The sequence below is a fragment of the Centroberyx gerrardi genome, chromosome 7 (assembly GCF_048128805.1).
Source record: "Centroberyx gerrardi isolate f3 chromosome 7, fCenGer3.hap1.cur.20231027, whole genome shotgun sequence".
Classification (NCBI taxonomy): domain Eukaryota; kingdom Metazoa; phylum Chordata; class Actinopteri; order Beryciformes; family Berycidae; genus Centroberyx; species Centroberyx gerrardi.
In genome coordinates, this window is record NC_136003.1 from 11,902,850 (window position 1) to 11,922,384 (window position 19,535).

Below are 19,535 nucleotides of genomic sequence, written 5' to 3' on the forward strand. Positions count from 1 at the left end.
TGTAGAGTACATCACATTGTGGTTCACCGTCAATTTGAGTCTTTGCTTCAGATTCCTCTTGGCCCCAAATACAAGGGAAACGGCACACACCTGCGTTACATTAATATAGCCTACACACTCACACACACACACGCTAATTTCACAACTTTACTCTGAGCATCAGTCAGTAGGCCTGTGTGTTGCTATAACCTTTAACCTCTCAGTAAATGTAAGCAAACCAAAAGTTACTCTCATACAGAAGTGCTGAGAGCAACAAACACACAACAGAAAAAAGTTTGAAAATAAAGAAGCTTTCAGCCCCTCCAAAATGTATATCTTTTTAGAAAATGCTGTGTATGTTCCCATTGCAGTGAGTGAGAAAAAGTCTCAAAAGAGATTATGTGTGGTCTATGGTTTGGACAGTATATTTGCATGAGGCTAGGTTATGCTACTGGCATCCAGTGGACTGTTAATGCCAAATTGCCAAAACGGTCATTTCAGTGACCCCTGCTGGACGTAAACATTATGCATGCAATTGTCATAAAGTAAATGCATCCCGTGGAGAATTAAAAACAACACAAAACATTTCCCAAATCTCCCTCTGACAGAGAGACACTGAAAAATGTTATATAGCACTGCAACCTACATTAAACCCCAACTGGGACCAGATGTAGCCTACTTGGGACCAAAACACCATCCAGTTACAGAGAACCTTAACAGTGAATTCGTGACCATATACTTTATTGTATTTTGTATCTCCTATAGGCTATTGTATCACTTAAATATTAGTATGCTAATCCTATAGGGATAGTGTGCCTGTGGTACTCAATAATAAGTTTAAGTGACTTCCTTTATGGTGTTTTATCTCCTTTAGTATGATATCATATTCCAGGGGAAAATACAAGTTCAGGACATTTATTTCATGTTTGAATAATACATGCAAACACAATGTTGTACCATATTTTACAATGATGGTTGCATCCTGTCACTATTTAAATAGCCTAGTTTCTCGCTTTCACTTTAAAACTAGGTTATTCCAACAAGTAGCCTAGCTAATCCTCTCATTTTTCACAATGCATGCATTGTTTTGGAATAACGTACATTTTTTTGTATTCAGAATACGTAACGCTGTTAGTAGTAGGCCTATTCCGTTACTATCCAACCCTGCTAGCATATAGGTTTATAGTTTTGAGGGATACAGATATCACAGCAACATGTTTGCTGTGATATCCTTCTCAAATGTGTCACAGGATTAGTTGTTTTCCTCAGGGTCAGTGGGGTGTCGAGAGAGCAGGCATGTCCCCGGGTCTGACCGGGCTGCTGAATTAGATTTCTCCGTCGCCATCCTCTCCTGTCATGACAACCGGGTATAAAAGCCGCCCCTCGGCCAACATTAGTCTCCGCCAACTGAGGAGTTTGTTGCAAAGTTTCACGAGCTATTCACGGGAGAACCGGACAGCGCCGGAATGAAGTTGCTCTAGAGCCGCTGTGAGCTGAGCTGCTCCGTTAACTTTGGTGTTTATTAGAAGAAGCTAGGGGGGGAAATTGGAGAGGTTGAGAGAGAGAGAGAGAGAGAGAGAAAAAAAAGTGTCAGCAGTGTCATTAACCAGGTAGGTGGAAGTTGATTCTTGTTGTAAAATTAATTTTTCACCTGTTCAGATGAATGATCTCAATCTCGATGCCCTGAAGTTTGGGAATGTGTTTAAGTCTTATGTTAAGAAATAATTTGTATTTTTTCTTTTATCCTGTAACCCTCTTCACCAGTTCATTGATCAAAAGTTTTTTTAAAAGGCCTATTGTGATCCAAATATGAAAGGTTGATAGTAGACATGTGTCACGGGGAGATATTTACTCTCCATTAGAACTCAGACATTAAGCCAAAGGCTAACAGCATTTCATATATTATCCTATTATACTAAACCATGACGCAAAAAGAAACTTGGGAGCATATTAACTTGCAGAAGAAGGGCTTGTTTACCAGTTCAGCGTTGTTATTACCAGCCTGAGCATGGTCAGCTGCATCAGGCTGAGATTAGGTAGAGGAGAATTTCTTTGTTGCTTCTCTTTACTTCTGTTTCTATCCCTCCTTTCAAACATTTGTTCATATCACTTGAACACAGGATCCTTGCTGGGACATTGGTTGTTTACTATTTTGTGGGACGCTGAAAATGAAAGTGCAGACTCTTCTTCTTATATCACCACATCAGTCGATGTGAGTAGCCCAGGCCTTCACCATCTATCAGTTATTTTTACTGCCATCCTTACAGGACCCAGAGGCCGCCATGTTTTCCCTGTCGGAGCTGGCGTCTCTGAACGAGCGTCAGAGCCGTTCCAAGCTGTTGAAGCCCTGGTGGGAAGTCTTCATGGACTACCTGGTGGTCCTGATGCTGATGGTATCTGTTCTGGCTGGCACCGTGCTTCTGTCCAGGGACCGGGTGGTGTGCCTCCCCCTGGACCCCACCCCCACCCCCAATACTAGTAGCCAAAGTTACTCCAATTCTGACGAGCCATCTTCAAAAGCCTCTTCCCAGGTTCCACGCAGCAGCAGCCCAAACCCCCGACCTCCAGCCCGGGGGAGACGCACCCACCTGGTCTATCAGCAGTACGTCTACATCAGCCAGGTACTGTTTTATATGCTATGTGTGATACCAACCAGTTTTGTCTGTTCTCCACTCCCTTTGCCATTTCAAAAGATGCAGCAGAGCAGGTAAAACCACTAAGAGGTTTTGTTGGTGTATCCACCTGTCTGTCTAGGTGTGCTACCATGAGGCTTTGCCTTGGTACTCCCGCTTCTTCCCCTACATGGCCCTGCTGCAGTCTCTAGTACTGCTAGCCAGTGGCTCCTTCTGGTTCCACTTCCCCCTCACCTCGGCCCGCATAGAACACTTCCTGGCCATCTTGGGAAAGTGCTGCGAGTCGCCCTGGACGTCTCGCGCCCTGTCCCACGCCGCCCGGCAGGAGCGCATCCGCGACCAGCAAGAGGAGGAGCAGGAGGAGAGACAACCACCCCAAACTCCTCACCCTTCAACTTCATCTTTACCCCCAGTGCCCCGCACAAGACATTCGAGCTTGGACTCGGGCACAGACAGCCCCCTTTTGAAGAGGTCGGATAGCGTGTCCACTGCTATCCCTCCCTCGCCATGCCCCTCCACACACTCCTGTGATGGCTTCGTGTCGTCTGTGTCCCTCGCCCCCCGGGTGTATTTTCCCGCCTCCAGGTCCTCAGCGGTGCTTTACAGTCCCAGGCAGGTAATCAACCTGGATAAGAGTGACGGGGAGCAGGCCAGGGCGCTGTTTGAGAGGGTCAGGAGGTTTCGTTCCCACTGTGAAAGCTCAGATGTCATCTACAAGGTGAGAGGTCTACATGATGCAGTTTTGTAAGGCTTTATTTGTATCGTGGTATACTGTTAAATGCTACCCTTAGGTTATAAAATCATCCAGCATTTAGAAAGGTGATTACAAACCAATACAACACTGCTCCTTAATGTCAAGACACAGGTAAAAACAAGTTAATTTGTCTGGGTGATTTGATTGAATAGTGTCAACAAATTCATTCTCCCCTTCCCTCTTTTCCTTCAGGTGTACTTGGCTCAGACTATATTCAAATTGCTTCTGGTAACACTGATAGTGAGTTACACTACCCCTCTTCTGGACTCCATCTCCTTCACTCACACCTGTCACCCTGAGGAGCATGCCCTGGTGGGCTACAGTACCTTTGAGTGTACCCACGCCCTCGCCTCCCTCCTACACAAGCTGCTGGTGGCCTACTTGACCCTGCTGGGGTTGTATGGCCTGCTGAACCTTTACACCCTCAGCTGGATTTTACACAGGTCAGAACCCATAGCGAGTGCGTTTACATCTGCGTTAATATTCTGATATTATTTGGGATACTTAAATATTCTGATGAGTTTCCACTTGTAAACTCTTTATCTCGTTTACAATAGGCAGCATAAGCACATGTTTCAATTAGCCTATTATAAACCCAATTGTGTTAACTGGGATGTTGAGGCATGTCCCATTTGATTGGGGTTTGTGTGGTCTGTGTAATCTTATTTCATAGTCGTCATGGGATGTTCTTTCAATTCATGTATACAGGAATACTTGTGATGGTGCTGTGAAAACACATACAAACAGCACATCTTGATTAAAACTTTCATTGGGATATCAAATATTATCCCTATCCTTACAACTAAAAACACAGTGCAGAAACTAAACTGTTGCACATACTTAAAATACCTAGTAAGGTATTGGACTGTATTACTTTGTGTGTGTGTGTGTGTGTGTGTGTGTGTGTGTGAGCATGTTGTGGGGGTATATTGTGTCACTGTTTGAAAGGGATGAACTAAATGGAAAGTTTAATTTATAATTTGCTGAGCTTTTCTGTAGATTACACAGGCTGTGATAGTTCAGACGGTCTTTAAAAGAGTGAAGATAATATTACCCATGACCTGAGTAACAGAAAACCAGAGGCCAGATAATAAGATTAGAGTATAATGCTGTGTAGTCGGTTGGCATTTGGCTATATTTTTCCTTGATTCAATTTAACGCTACAAACACCTAAAGGCAAGGCAGCCCAGAGAATTTATTTCATTTAGGTTTTTTTGTTGTACACCAATTCACATCAAAGTCATACAGAGGTCTCATGACTTCAGTCTACAGGCCTACTTTATACTTCCCAATGGCGCTACTTTCTCCTAACCATGTCCTTTATCTGTTTGTTGGTCTGTGCCCTTCGTAGCTCCCTACGTCAGTACTCCTTCCACGTGCTGAAGGAGTCGTGCTCCCTGAGAGATGTACCTGACCTAAGCAATGACCTGGCCTTTCTTTTGCACATGGCGGACCAGTACGACCCTTTGCTGGCCCAGCGTCTGTCTGTCTTTTTGTCGCCTGTCAGTGAGACCAGGCTGCTGGAGGAGAACCAGGAGAGGCGCTGGGGGCCGGAGAAGCTGCGCTCCATGACTACTGACGCGGAGGGCCAGTCCAGACTGCAGCTGGTGGCCCTGCCTCGCCTGCCACCAGCCCTCTTCACCCTCAGCCAACTTCAGGTCCTCAAACTGGAGTTCATCACAGATGCCAAGTTTACTGCACAGGTGGCCAATATGACCTCACTCAGGTGAGTTGTCTGGTGTTGTGTCCATGTTTCATACATTTTGGGGGGGATTGAAAGTATACGCATTATTATGAAAATACACACTGCGATGTATATCCACTTTTACATTTTGTGTCTGTACGCGCTTCACTGTCCCTACTATTAAATATCATTCCAACAGGGAGCTCCACCTCTGCCACTGCCCTGCATCTGTGGATCCTGGTGCCCTCGGAGTCCTCCAGGAACGTCTGGAGGCCCTCCACCTCACCTTCAACCAGGCAGCAGACATCCCCGGCTGGGTCTACTCCCTTCGTGGCCTGCACGAGCTCCACCTCTCTGGCCGCCTGGACTATGAGGGTGGGGTGGGCCGCGGTTGGACACTGGGGAGCCTCCGCCAGTTACGTCACCTCCGCGTGCTGGTGGTTCGAGGCATGTTGCAGCGGGTCCCTGGGGAGCTGTACGAGGTGGCAGGCAGCCTGGTGAGGCTGGAAATCCACAATGAGGGCTCCAGGCTGTTTGTATTGACAGGTCTGAGGCGGATAGCCGGCCTGAGAGAGCTGCAGCTACAGGGCTGCCAGCTAGAGCGCCTGCCCTCTGCCCTGTTGGCTCTGACCAACCTGCGGACACTGGACCTGCAGCATAATAACTTGAGAACCCTGGAGGAACTGCTTAGTCTGGCTCATCTACGACGTCTTTCTTGCCTTAGACTTGCCTATAACCGTGTGCTGGCTCTGCCGGCCAGTGTTGGTGTACTGCGAGGCCTAGAGCTTCTAGATCTGGCCAACAATCAGCTCCAGGACCTTCCCCCAGCCCTCTTCACTCTTCACCGCCTTCGTAGGCTCCTACTGGCTGGCAACCTGCTAGAGGAGCTGCCTGCAGAGGTAAAGGCACTGCAGCAGCTCACAGAGCTGGACCTCAGTGGGAACAGGCTGGAGACTCTGCCCGCAGAGCTCTTCAGTAGTTGTTTGGAGCTGCACATCCTAAATGTGGCTCACAACTCTCTTAGTTCATTACCCACAGAGATTGGGGCTTTGACCCAGCTGTTGAGGCTGGACCTGCGCAGTAACAGTCTGGAGGAGCTCCCTGCAGAGTTGGGCTACTGCTCAGGGCTGCATGGAGGTGGTCTTCTGGTGGAAGACTGCCTGTTTCATTCTTTGCCTCGCCACGCGAGGGACATCCTGACCCATTCTTGCTCCCCCTCTGGTAAATCCTCAGAGTCACAATCCCGGCCAGAGTCTGACAGTTTCCCATACTTCTCTGCTACACAGTGGAGCTTTTCTTCTGCTCTGGAGTCACAGATATAGAGCTACTGTATAAAAGCTAACCAGCTGCTAACACTATACTAACACTGTTATGGTTATGTTTACAGTGAAACCACTTTGTATATTGCTATCCTTTTAATATTTTTAATGCCAGTTCTACTTTTTTACTACTTTTTTAACGATTCTTTTAGAATGTGGGGCACATTGCTCAAGTGTTGGTTTTCCTCTCATTAAATAAGGAGTGTTTTACCTCAGTGTGAGGCTCATTGACTTGTGGCTTTAAATTGAAAATCAATCTGGCATCAATGAAACATTTGAAGCCTCACAACACTCCTGTGCTGTTGAAGTAAATTGCTTATGTTAGCTTAGAAAAAACAAACTTGAGTAAGCATAAGCAAGCGAGCAGACTGAACTAAATCTGCAGCCAAACTGAGGAGCTTTTGCTTTCATCCTAAAAGGACCTCCATTCATTCACAAAAGAGCTGAGTCAGATACCAAAACAGGCTTTCGAAGAGAGCTGTTTAGGACTGTATGAATGAATATCCGCTGCACTGGATTAGATGTTGAGAAGTGGTTTGTCATTTTATCTTGAAGGCTTAGAGATTCCAAGCAAGCTTAACAAACATCTGAGCGTATCCAAATGATAACATTTTCAAGATTTTAGATGCATGTGACTGTCTCACCCTTTGTCAATAGTGGAGGGACCCAGTTTCCAATGGAGAGAAGTTTGTCTGCACTCACTGAGTAGCTGTGATTAAAACTGGGCTTCCGTGCCACTGTGGATTTCTGAAACTGATGAGACAATTAAAGATAATTTAAAGAACAAATCAAGCTGGATGTCCATTTACAGTGAACTATTAATTGTTTTTAACTGTTTATAGTTGTGATGAGTCTGCTATGCAAAAAAAAAAAAAAACATACTGATTTGATTGAACAAAGCACTTTAATGTCTTTTGAATGCTGTAATAAATGGAATATATTTATTTGGAACTTTTTTGGACAAGTAAACAGAAGTGAAATTATGCAATATTTGCAGTTAAGGAAAGAAAAGCTGTGTGTCTGTTTGTTTGTGTGTGTGTGTGTGTGTGTGTGTGTGTGTGTGTGTGTGTGTGTGTGTGTGTGTGTGTGTGGGTGGGTGGGTGGGTGGGTGCGGGTGGGTGCGCATGCGTGCGTGCTGTTGCTAACAATTTATATTCCAGTCAGGCGGCTCAGGGCAATTTCATTCTATTGTCAATAGTAATGATACATTCCCCGCTGATCCCGCGTCTTTCAGCTGCGGTTAGCCGGGATAATGATTGGCAGGCTATTTGTCCAATCCTGAGTCGTTTGTGGCGATGGACGTCTGAATCCACCAATGACGTCAATGCATTTATCGGAGGCGGTACTTCCGTATAATCGCATAAACCAACTGAGGCCTCCCCATGCGGTTTTGAGTCTTGCTCAGGTTGAGTTGTAACATCGTGAAGGTAAGAATGCAATATTAACTTGTTTGTAAAGGAACCAGGCAGCTTATACAACTATAGTTTTAGATCTGGTGACTGAGGATTTTTTCTTGAATAATAAGATCTCTATGATAAACTGATTTCATTGTTTGCATTAAAATGCCGCTGCGCTATCTAGCCTAGCTCTTTTGATAGCCTTGCTACCTTAGCTAGCGGACCGACCCACCAACCTATCTCACGTTTCTGAATGTTCAGATATGTGTGTCTACTATGTTTTCCTCGTAATGTAATCTTAATAATTGCTGATATAATGTGTTGTGTGGTCTAGCTGACTGGTCAACTAACAGGACAACTAGCATGTTAGCTAGCCACGTTAGCAATTGTTATGCAACATAGCTAACCTAGGCAGTAGACGGCTAAGAGGCTAACCCGGGTGTTTAACCCTGGAGTGTCTACTAAGCTCCCGGGCTGTTTGACTAGCTGTATCTCAGGGGTGTTTTGTGTGTCGTGTAGAGGACAGTTTTATCCATAATTTACTGCTGACTGTAAACATTATTTACTAACATTATGTGCATTTTGGATAATGTAGCTTTCTCGCCCAGTGGACCGTGCATTTCACAAAGGGGTGATTGCACACAGTCTGGGGTTCACAACAATGCTAATATCGTTGAAGATATAAAACATCAAATCCTTTTAATAAACCTTTAAATGGGTAGAGTCCCTACCACCATCCGAGTCTTGCACAAACAGAATATAGTTGAGTATACTTTCGATGTATGGTGAAACTTTGTGCAGAAAATGGCAACAACAGGTGTGTTTAGCCAGCTGCTCTCCATGTGAACTCAATGAGGAGGAATTGCTGACTTGGTAAACAAACTAAAACCGGAACTTATTGTTTCCTCTCTTCCAGACAGACATAATGGCTGAGAATGACGTTGACAATGAGCTGCTGGATTATGAAGAAGACGAGGAGCCTCAGGGAGCCCCTGAGACCGCAGCCCCCGCAGGCAAGAAGGAGGTGAAGGGTTCCTACGTCTCCATCCACAGCTCCGGCTTCAGAGATTTCCTGCTCAAACCGGAGCTGCTCCGCGCCATTGTTGACTGTGGTTTTGAGCATCCTTCTGAAGGTGAGGGGCATTTGATTATCTGAGGTTGTCTTCATTCATTGTATATGCTCTTGCCAATTATGATGGCAAATTGTGGGGTAGAGGGAGGGGTGATTCTGGATCATTTCATTGGGATATTTTTGTTGTGCACAATCAATACATCTTCCAAGAGAACCAAGGGGAATGGCCTTGATGGCTGCTGGCCTTTCAGCCAAAAGTGTTAAGAGTTTGCTTGTCCCATTCAATGCATTAGTCTAAGCATAATGATTATAGTAGGAATGACACAGCATAAGCTATACTGTACAATAGCTTTTTGCAGTATAGGCATGTTAAAGGATAAGGCTGGTGTTTTTTAATGCATTGCTTACCGTCAACAAATCCTATGAAAATAACAAAATCAACAATGCGTTTGCTCTACTCCCGTTACTTTCTGACTTCCCACGTACCGTTTTTAGCCGTCAACCCAGAAGTCATTGGCTCCAATTGTAAGCTAAAAACCTTGAAATACAGCTCACAAAGACATAGTTTCAATTTAAAAAATCGCTAACTGTTACCACAAAAAGTCAGGCTGTTGTAGTTATTACCAAATCAAATGGGAACAAATTCTTCATTACGCCGGGGACTATTTTCGGTGCTACAGAACGACTTTCCTGAGATCGCAAACGTGTTTACAGCCGACTTATTAAGTTGTTTGAGGAAAAAGTCGGCTGGCCCGGTGCATCGTGATGATGAAATATGTTGCCCAGAGCAACGGCATGGCTCTTTGACGCGTTTTTAACCCTTTTTTTTAATACAATGGAGTTCTATGGCTGCTGGGACATGGCTGCATTGGGCACCAGCTACATGGACGAGACTTGTTGGCAAAACAAAATCATTGCTGATTTTGTTATTTTCATAGGATTTGTTGACGGTAAGCAATGCATTAAAAAACACCAGCCTTATCCTTTAAGTCACTGACCGAACTTTGTTCTTTGCTTTTGTTCTACAGTCCAGCATGAGTGCATCCCCCAGGCTATCCTGGGCATGGACATCCTGTGCCAAGCCAAATCTGGTATGGGCAAGACGGCTGTGTTTGTGCTGGCCACACTGCAGCAGATCGAGCCTGTTGATGGACAGGTTGGTACACAATACACAAAGTCTGTGCATTGATTAAGGTTGAGGCAACATTGGCAGAAATTGTCCTCAACAAGAATGGAGCGGTTTGACAACTACGGGCTTACGATTACAGCTGATCCTGGCCCCTAGTGTTTTAATGTCTGTTGCTGTACAACCATTAAAGTTGTACAACAGAAATAAAACACAGCGTACCTCAATTGAACTCTGTCAATCCATTGAGTTGTTTGCTTCCTATAAACTTGACTCAACCTCATATTTGCCTAGTGCACACTAGGGCTGCACAAATTATAGAAATATCAGAATTGCACTATTGAGTATACAGAATTCCTGCCCAAATCATTTTGGAAAAAGTTTCATGAAATCAAATCAAATTCTAAATATGGGCATGCCATGGTTTCCCTGAACCAATTTTCTAAAATGTGTATTGAAAAAGAAATTGTGAGAGAAAGTAGAAAAGACTGTCCACATGTTTTGTAATCCTCCTGTACTTAGAACAGAGGAAGTGTCTTTAAAAATGAATGTCACACTACATACTGAAGTTGCATGAATAACAAGAAGAAATTGTTGGTTTAGTCAAATAAGGCAAACGGTGCCTTCAGTGTTTGTTTGGTAGAATCAGATGCCCATTGAAATGTCTGAGCACCACTGTACATCTCCTCCACAGGTATCCGTATTAGTCATGTGCCACACACGAGAGCTGGCCTTCCAGATCAGCAAAGAGTACGAGCGTTTCTCCAAGTACATGCCCACGGTAAAGGCAGCGGTATTTTTTGGTGGCCTGGCCATCAAGAAGGACGAGGAGGTCTTGAAGAAGAACTGCCCTCACATCGTCGTCGGAACGCCGGGACGCATCCTCGCCCTGATTCGGAACAAGACCCTCAACCTGAAGAACGTCAAGCACTTTGTCCTGGATGAGTGTGACAAGATGTTGGAGCAGCTAGGTGTGTTCATGTGTCTAACAGTTATTGGTCTTTCTTTCTCCTCGGTGAAACTCTTCTCTATCCTATTCCTGGTAGTCTAATTATTTATGCAGCTGTGATTTCACTTTCATGTATTCTCTTTAGATTTTTTTAGTCAATCAACAGAAGATTAATCAATTATAATTTTGGTAGTTGATAAATTGTTTGTAATTTTCTCAAGTAAAATGCCAACCATTTCCTGTAACGGCTTCTCAAATGCTAAGATTTGCTGGCTTTTCTGTTTCATATCGTTATAAAATGAATACTTTGGGGTTTTTTAGCTGCTGGTCAGACTAAGTAAGCATTTTGCTGATCTTGCAATCTCTCCTTCTGTTGCAGACATGAGGCGCGACGTACAGGACATCTTCAGGCTCACACCCCACGAGAAGCAGTGCATGATGTTCAGCGCCACCCTGAGCAAGGAGATCCGACCAGTCTGCCGCAAATTCATGCAGGATGTGAGTAAATGTTGGGAGGGGGCTGTTGAGTTGTTCTCCCTATCTCCGAAGATGCTTGAAAATACCCAGGAAAACATCACCTCTTAAAAATAAAAAAAATAAGATGGAAATTGCTGTTGCACTGAAGTACACTTGAATCTTGAGTGATTCTCACCATTTTGTTAGTGTAGCTGTAACCTCCCATAATAAACTACCAGCTCTCATGTCGAGTTTACCTAACCCACTCTCGTCTCCTGTAGCCCATGGAAGTATTTGTGGATGACGAGACCAAACTTACACTCCACGGCTTGCAACAGTACTACTGCAAACTGAAGGACAGTGAGAAGAACCGCAAGCTGTTTGACCTGCTTGACGTGTTGGAGTTCAACCAGGTAAGCTGACAAAACAATTATCTGGTGTATAATTGTCCCAGTAGCACTTAGCGTCCTAGGTTTACTTCATTTTGTATTTATTTATTTTTAAAGAACTATAATGTCAAATATACAAGCAGATGTAGCAGGTCTAGTTTCCTGACCCATGCAGCCCCAGCAGCAATATTGCAATGTGTCCACTTTGCCTCTAGGTGGTGATCTTCGTCAAGTCAGTCCAGCGCTGCGTGGCTCTGTCCCAGCTTCTGGTGGAACAGAATTTCCCTGCCATCGCCATCCACAGGGGAATGGCTCAGGAGGAGAGGTGAGTCCTGCATACACACATTTTCCTCTTGCATACCAACACATGCATACCTACACTCATAAACACATACTCTATTGAGCTCCAAATGCTAAGTATGTTTATGGAGCATGAGGCCTCATCAATTAACTCAACACATCATTGCCTTCAAAGGGGATCCAGTCCAGTAATGCCTACAGCAGCTGTGTTGATAATCTCTCCCTGGCTCTCTCTCTCCTCCCTGCTGCCCCTTCTTGTCCCCCCCAGGCTCTCTCGCTATCAGCAGTTCAAGGATTTCCAAAGGCGGATCTTGGTGGCCACCAACCTCTTTGGCCGAGGGATGGACATCGAGCGAGTCAATATCGTCTTCAACTACGACATGCCAGAAGATTCTGACACCTATTTGCACAGGGTGAGAACTGCAGCGCGGAAACAACAGCACCTGTTCTTCCTTTTTACACCTGTTTCTTCTGTGTGTCATCAACCACAGCAATGTTCTGGGAGGTTTGGTTTACAGAAGCGCTCGTCTCGGAATAGTTTACTGGCGTGCCATAGCCTTGAACGATTGTCATTTATTCACGGCGTGAATTTGTTAGATATGTTGAGTGGAGTAGACTGAGGTATGGCTTTTTGGATTTCACTCACTCTTGTCTCCTCCTCGCCCCTCAGGTCGCCCGTGCTGGTAGGTTTGGAACCAAAGGCCTGGCCGTAACCTTCGTGTCTGACGAGACCGACGCCAAGACTCTGAACGATGTGCAGGACCGCTTTGAGGTCAATGTGGCCGAGCTTCCAGAGGAGATTGACATCTCCACCTACAGTAAGTCTTTCATTTCTGAATGCCTGCTGAAATCCACTGATACTTGATGTCCTCAATGAAGTCGGCCTGATTCTTTCTGCTACACGTCTAACTCCTGAGTCTGTTTGATGGGCTTTAGGAAGGCTTGTTGGCATGAATATAATATGTGGATTAGAGGAGTTTAAAGCCACTTTACTGTCATAACAACACTGCAATTTCACATGTTCTCTATGCAGAGTATCCATTCACCGCTAATTGCTTGTACTCCATGTACTGCTTGTGGGATCTTGCCTGCTTATGTTTGCCTTCCAGACAATTAGCTGGTGTGATAACTCTTGGCGTAATCTTGGCAACAAGAGACAAGAATTGATACTGCCATGTAACTGTAGAGGTCTCGGCAAATGGAAACTATCCTTACATGTTTAACCTATTGGTGGAAAGTTGGTATGCTCAGCTGTTGCTCAAAGTGATGGTAGCGATCTTATAAATGCTTGACTCATGTCTATCCTCCTCTGTCCCTCTGTAGTCGAGCAGTCCAGATGAGTACTCAAGCCAAGCAGACGTCTCCTTTCCGTGGATCTCTTTGTGTCTTCTTGTATTTGGAAGTAAACCAACTTCACTGTTTATTTCAAAGCTCTGCTCCTTGACTATGTTCACCAAACATTTTTATTTTATTTTAATGTCTCTTTTTGGGGGAGGGAGGGGTTGGCTGGTTTTAATTTGTCTTTTACCGTGGTTTGTTTTTGCTCAATGAAATTAAAACTTTTTATAAAATGCCAGTTCACCGTTGTGGTCTCTTGTGAGGCTATTGTCTTCTTTATCATTGTTTACATTTATCACAATCTAAAGTAAAAAAATGTCCAGAGTAGTAGTTCTGAGGAACATGTAAAACACATTTTTAGCTGCTTTTTGCAAACAAGAACTGAAACCATGTTCAAACTATAGCTTTTTAAAAAAAAAATTCTTAGTACAATTTTATAGGTGAAAAGGTAAGATCAGTGTACAATACAAAAGTGTTTTTTAGCCCTTAGTTTTTTCAAATTTGTTTCCTTTTTTTAAGTAGGAAGTGGTTTTATCACTGCACGAGAGTTGTTGTTTTTTTTTTTTTTTTTCTTCATGATAATACAAATGGTCAAGCAATGACGTTTCCTGTAGAGAAAAGATTTTGGATCACATGGCAGCTCTTTGTTAGGTCTTTTGCCACCAATTGAATACTTAAAATAAATGCAGTGTCCAAGAGGACTCCTGATGATAAATCTTTGTAAATGTGGGTGGAAGTAGGTCTACTGTTCACTGTATTCACTTGATTGATGCTCAGTTTGTATCTAAGGCCATTGATCTTGTTTTGAAATAAAACTCCACACACAACTACAAACACAAAACCATGGTGTCATTAAAATATGTATGACTGTGTTGCAAGCCAAGAAAAGGACGAATGCTTGCTGCTGTTAACGATGGCTGTTTGAGTGTCAGTGGAACCCTTCCATTGGGTAATCCTACCTACCGAATAGAAAAAAAGTGTCCCTTAGATACTTGCCCAACACAAAGTGTAGGAGTGAAACATATTCTTTATTCAAAATGCAGAATGATGAAATCATTCAAGATGGAAAATCAAATTTAAGGTTAGACAACCAGATTTCCAATCCTACATAGTCCTGTCTTTTCATTGTGTTTTTTAAAGTTCTCTAAAAATGCATGACTTTATTACAGATGGTATTAGAAATTTGTACACTAGTAGACAAACAATCACCATCATGCTTTCAATATGTCACTTAATGCTCACAAAGAATCTGAACCCAGCCTTGCTCAGTGCTAGCTATACATGGACTAGTTCAGTATTACTCAGTAAATGGATTGGCCCTTATACAGCAGATAAAACTCTACACACATAATAACAAGGCATCTGTACATAGCTGCTCTATAGTGTCCTGTAACAAAACTACAGACATTTCACCAAAACCACAGCATCTACATAGGCAAAGAGGCAATGGCAACATCAGAAACATTTATCAAAAACAATTCTTTCTTCTTTTCCTAAAGGTTAAAGCTCCCAAAAAAAGGTTGTGAGGTTCAGAAGCAGCAGAGTCTCCTAACTAAGAAAGCCTATTGTGGCAAAGAGATCGTAGAAAAGGTGAAGTTTTTCCATTTCATAGAAAAATGCTAAAACTTCCAAGCCGATATCTATTATGGCACGAGAGGAAAAAAAATCTCTGAAATGTAAAATGGTGCTTCAAATAAGGTTGAATCACCGATAAAACTTTTCATTCAGTAAAGGAGAGAAAATTGGTTTGACAAGACCTCTCAATACATCTCCTTCATTTAGAGATTAGGTCATGAATAAAGCTGCTATAAGGTGCATGAATTATAACCCAAGTCCCAGTATGGAAGATGCTTGGGTTCTTCAGTCATATAGTAAAGGGTCTAGGTCACACCAGCTATAGAATAATACAGAATTCCTCCTTCTCCTTCAGACATGCTGGTACACATGAGGTGCTGTAACAGGCCGCTGTTATGTGTCCTTAGAAAGACGGCCATTAGTGACCCGTGTGGCGGGAACTCCACCCCTGACCCCGTCCTCTGCAGGGTCAAAAAGCTCTCTGTCCCTTTTAAATGACGGCGGTGCCATGGACGACGCATGCAGCCTTCCAACGGCGTTTGTTCAGAAATAGACACCCACATAAACATGAAGAGACATGAGTAAGAGTTTTGTTAGCGTGCATCAGTCGCTGCTAGATTACAGGCCAGATTGGGTACCAGAGCGGTTCCACCCGCCAGTCACAAATTACATGTTTACCTCAGCGCACACAGTTTTTCGCATTTTATTTTTATAGCAAAACCCGAGAGTGGCTGATTTTCTCTTACTACCCCTCGGAGTCAGGATTGTAATTTGCACAGAATTAGCCGGTCGACTTCTCGACGCCAGAATCCCAGGCTCGTTCTTCTGGTGCTTGGTAAATGTCTCACTTTTCCGTGGAGGCGAGGCAGGGGATGAGTCCAGCTGTGTAAACAACCTTTGACATTTTGCCCACTAATGCATACAAAGCCTCAACCCGCCAGGTTCAAGTCTGTCTTTTCCCGATACATAACACCTTCTCTCCCTCCCCAAAGTTACTGTCTTCATCATCCATCATTGGATATGGCTTTCTGACGACTGTGACCTCTGATGCGACCCGGGGGTCAAGCCCCGGATCTGTGGGAGTTCTCCTCTGCCTCCCGTTGCGGACAGCTCTCAGCTGTTTTGTCTCTGTCAGATCCCTGTCCGGCTGCGCTGCTGCTCCAAACATAGCAGCACCGCCTTCCCTGTTGGCAGCCACCGTGTCATGTCTGTCTCAACAATAAATACCAATGAATAAATACCATAAAAAGAAACAAGCCACCCTCCTGTCAGAACATCTTGATAAATGCTCCTCCATCATCTGCCATCACCGTCCCAGTCTTTTCTGTCAAGTCTTCTCTGTGAGTCTTCATTTGGTTTAAATCAATGCTCGGATCATGGAGAGTGAATGGACAGATGATTCCAGTTGGTTTCGTATCTGACTCCAAATCAACATCAGACCAGCTTTCTATTAGCTAGTCAGACCTATTGCTCAGTAACTGATGTGAATCCACACCATCAACAAAAGAAATCAACAACAGTTATGTTTGTGTGTATCAGCTCTCTGTCCATCATCCCCACTGAATGGGTTCAGTCTCAGAGTTCGGGGATATATGGCGCATGATGTCAACATGGCGGCTGGTTGGATCCATGTTGTTCCATAAACATACTGTAGCAAGTCTGGCAGGGCCAGAATCAACCGGTTATCTACACTAAAGCAGGGGCTGGTCACTTCTCTCTGTCCGGGTTGGAGATGCGCCTGTCTGATTCATTCTTCCTCTCCCAATTCCCCCCCCCAAATAATTCTCCAGGAAGGATGTTGTTGACGTGTGCACCTCGCTCGTGTCTACTCATAGATTCACTAAGGACAGCTATTCTATAATGGGGTTGGCTAGAGGGGAGTTAATGTCTTTGGGAGTGTGTGAGGGAATGTATTTTGGGGGAGGATGCCGCTAGTCGATGAACTTGTGCGTGTCCCCGTAGAGCCACCGCTGCGGAGGCATGGCGGCCTCGTTGAGGTGGTTGCACTCGTCGCTGCACTTGCAGGACTGGATGAACATCACGGACCTCTCGAAGCGCTCGCCGTCGGGACAGGCGAAGGTCACGGTGGCGGTGCGCGTGCGGCGGGGCGAGCAGCAACGGCCGTCCCGGCACACGCCGCAGTAGTTGGGCCGGTAGAGACGAGTGCTCCTGCAGCCAGCGTAGGACAGACGGTGCGGCTCTGGGGCCTTATGGGTACGAGAGCACTTCCTTCCTTTCTGTGGAGGGGGAAAGGAGAGAGAAAGACGCAGGGTGAATTCACCTTTCCAGTGAAAGGAATTTAATAGTCTTGTCTTTGGCATGGGAGGCACAGCTGTGATACCACAGACTTCTACAGCAGGATGAATACGCCTTTCCAGTGAAAGCTTTGTAGGATCAAACTGTCTTTTCCTTGGAATCAGGAATCAGAACTGCAATACCGCACATCAACATAAAATAACTTATTACTACAGCATCGAGCCATGGAAAGCACAGTTAATGTGGTTAGCACAGAGACAGAGAAAAACAGAGTAAAGGTCAGAACAACAGATGAAAGCTGGAGAGAGGAGCATGCCAACAACGGTTATGGATTGACACTGATACACATTAACACCCACCACAGCTCTGCAAACACTGGGAGAGCACAGCGAAACAGGTGCATAACAACCCATCAGCCTCATAAGTGGATGATGGAGGGAGGCAGAATGTTTGCGAAGGCGTTATATGAAATGTGAGAAAGCAACAGAGTGGGCGAATCAAGTGCTCTTTACAGCAAGGAGCCATTAACTGCAGCTCACAGTCACAGGAACCCAGGTCCAGTGTGGGAGGGGTTCACATGGACAAGGAGGGTACAAGAGCAAGCCAGCTCCAAATTCAGCCCCCACAGACAAACGAGGAAGGGGAGGGACCATCACTTGACCAAAGAGTTTTTGTCTGAGTAAAACTTTACAATATCATTTCTATTGTGTTATGTTAAAAGGACAGCCGAAGTGATTTTCAACAATTAATAATGAAAATTGGGACACCAGGTAATAAGAAAAAGCACAATCATTTTCTGCCAAATATATATATATGTGTGTGTGTGTGTGTGTGTGTGTGTGTGTGTGTGTGTGTGTGTGTGTGTGTGTATATATATATATATATATATATATATATATATATATATATATATATATATATATATATATTTTTATTTTTTTTATTTTTTTTAGGTTGAGTTTAAGAGAAGAAAACGACCACATGAAAAGAGAAAATGTTAGAAGTCTCCTTTTTTCTCTTATGTTACCTATTAATGTCTAGTTATGATGTCAACAGGGTTTATTATGGACTATCTTGGTGAAAAAAAAGAAAAGAAAACACTTAATGTGTCACCATTAATCCTGTCGCATTTCAGCTTTAAAAAAATCACTGATTAATTAGGTTCCATTGATTTACAATGGGACAAAAATGAACTTCGCACCAAGTTACACAGGGGGAAACCCGGCCTAAATCAGTTCTGTCGTCATCCTGCTGGGGCTGTTTGCCCACACAGCAACAGAACCGTGAATAGACAGAATGGACCAGAAAGGGATCCGGGGGTGGGGCAGTGAATAAATGCCATGATATTAATATCAATGTGACCCCTCTTGAGTGCAACCCTTTCCTAAATCTATTTGGCAAGGCAGCGGAACAACATGGTTGAGAGCCATTAGAGCAAACACTGCAATCTATCCCCCCTATAAGAATCTCAAAAGCACAGAAACACATAACACACACACTCCCTTCTACAGATGGCTCGTTCACTCACTCACACACCCAACCACTCCCTTTCTCCCCCTCTGCACTTCTGTCACCAAGACAAATTCCCGTACATTTATTGTACTTGGTGTTTAAATTCCTTACCTTGACAGGGATAGACATGGAGCTGCAGGGCCGGATGTTGCAGAGACGCGTCTCCTTCACCAGCTTGCATTGGGCGTTGTCATTGGTAACACGAGAGGACACGCCCATCCCACAGCTCCGAGAACACTGGGACCAGGAAGTAGTCTGAACCACGCACTGATCTCCCACCTGCCTCCATGCTGGAGCGAGAGAGAGAAAGAGAGAGAGAGGGGAGGGGGGGTTACATGGGGCGTGAGAGAGAGGGACAGACAGAGAGGTGGAAAATGAATGTGTGAGGGAGAAGAACAATGGAGAATGCAAAATACGGAGAGAAAGAGAAAAGAGAAACAAGATGAACGACAGTGAGATCAGGGGAAAGAGGGCCAGAGGGAGAGAGAGGGAGAGGGAGAGGTTGAGGGAGAGAGATGTAAAGCACACTAGCCTCATTCACTGAACAGGCAACACTGACGCATAGAGAGGGTGATTACAGAGAGGGGAAAGCTGGGTGACAGAGGTATGTGGTGTGTGAGAGCAGTGTGTGTGTGTGTGTGAGGGAGAGAGAGAGCGCACCTCTGGTGTACAAGGAGCCAGTGGAAAACAAGCCTTGCATAAACGCTGACACACACATACACACACACAGATGCAGAAGGAAAGGCTAGGGCTGCTCACAGTGGGGCCGTTTGTGCGTCAGGGGGTTGAAAAGGCT

The 19,535-nt window shown here is 44.5% G+C and overlaps 3 protein-coding genes across 5 annotated transcripts in view; 2 read left to right on the forward strand and 1 right to left on the reverse strand.

The window, feature by feature from the left end:
* The first annotated feature begins 2,261 nt into the window (after nucleotides 1-2,261).
* LOC139926726 (volume-regulated anion channel subunit LRRC8D) lies at nucleotides 2,262-6,372 on the forward strand. Its single transcript, XM_071918526.2, has 5 exons — nucleotides 2,262-2,600; nucleotides 2,734-3,330; nucleotides 3,559-3,809; nucleotides 4,718-5,092; nucleotides 5,250-6,372. The coding sequence occupies exons 1-5, from the start codon at nucleotides 2,262-2,264 to the stop codon at nucleotides 6,370-6,372; spliced, it is 2,685 nt and encodes an 894-aa protein (XP_071774627.2).
* A 1,356-nt stretch (nucleotides 6,373-7,728) lies between these two features.
* Nucleotides 7,729-14,237, forward strand: ddx39ab (DEAD (Asp-Glu-Ala-Asp) box polypeptide 39Ab). The gene is made up of 10 exons (XM_071918529.2): nucleotides 7,729-7,796; nucleotides 8,683-8,899; nucleotides 9,867-9,994; nucleotides 10,659-10,935; nucleotides 11,293-11,411; nucleotides 11,651-11,782; nucleotides 11,974-12,083; nucleotides 12,327-12,471; nucleotides 12,729-12,876; nucleotides 13,382-14,237. The coding sequence occupies exons 2-10, from the start codon at nucleotides 8,692-8,694 to the stop codon at nucleotides 13,396-13,398; spliced, it is 1,284 nt and encodes a 427-aa protein (XP_071774630.1). The 5' UTR covers nucleotides 7,729-7,796; nucleotides 8,683-8,691; the 3' UTR covers nucleotides 13,399-14,237.
* Nucleotides 14,238-14,428: 191 nt separating this feature from the next.
* Nucleotides 14,429-19,535, reverse strand: part of LOC139926729 (CCN family member 1) — a 30,987-nt gene continuing 25,880 nt past the window's right edge. For all 3 annotated transcript variants that reach the window (XM_071918531.2, XM_071918532.2, XM_071918530.2), the window contains 2 exons: nucleotides 18,851-19,029; nucleotides 14,429-17,208 (listed from right to left, as the gene is read on the reverse strand). In XM_071918531.2, coding sequence (XP_071774632.1) covers nucleotides 16,903-17,208; nucleotides 18,851-19,029 — 485 coding nt within the window. In that variant the 3' untranslated portion in view covers nucleotides 14,429-16,902. The remainder of the gene's footprint in view (nucleotides 17,209-18,850; nucleotides 19,030-19,535) is intronic.

Excerpts from the sequence above, each read along its gene's own strand:
- LOC139926726 (XM_071918526.2), top strand. The coding sequence starts at position 2,262 with ATGTTTTCCCTGTCGGAGCTGGCGTCTCTGAACGAGCGTCAGAGCCGT. Across the intron at positions 2,601-2,733 it reads AGTACGTCTACATCAGCCAG|GTGTGCTACCATGAGGCTTT; the intron begins GTACTGTTTTAT and ends CTGTCTGTCTAG. Across the intron at positions 3,331-3,558 it reads GCTCAGATGTCATCTACAAG|GTGTACTTGGCTCAGACTAT; the intron begins GTGAGAGGTCTA and ends CTTTTCCTTCAG.
- ddx39ab (XM_071918529.2), top strand. The coding sequence starts at position 8,692 with ATGGCTGAGAATGACGTTGACAATGAGCTGCTGGATTATGAAGAAGAC. Across the intron at positions 8,900-9,866 it reads TTTTGAGCATCCTTCTGAAG|TCCAGCATGAGTGCATCCCC; the intron begins GTGAGGGGCATT and ends TTTGTTCTACAG. Across the intron at positions 11,412-11,650 it reads GCCGCAAATTCATGCAGGAT|CCCATGGAAGTATTTGTGGA; the intron begins GTGAGTAAATGT and ends CGTCTCCTGTAG.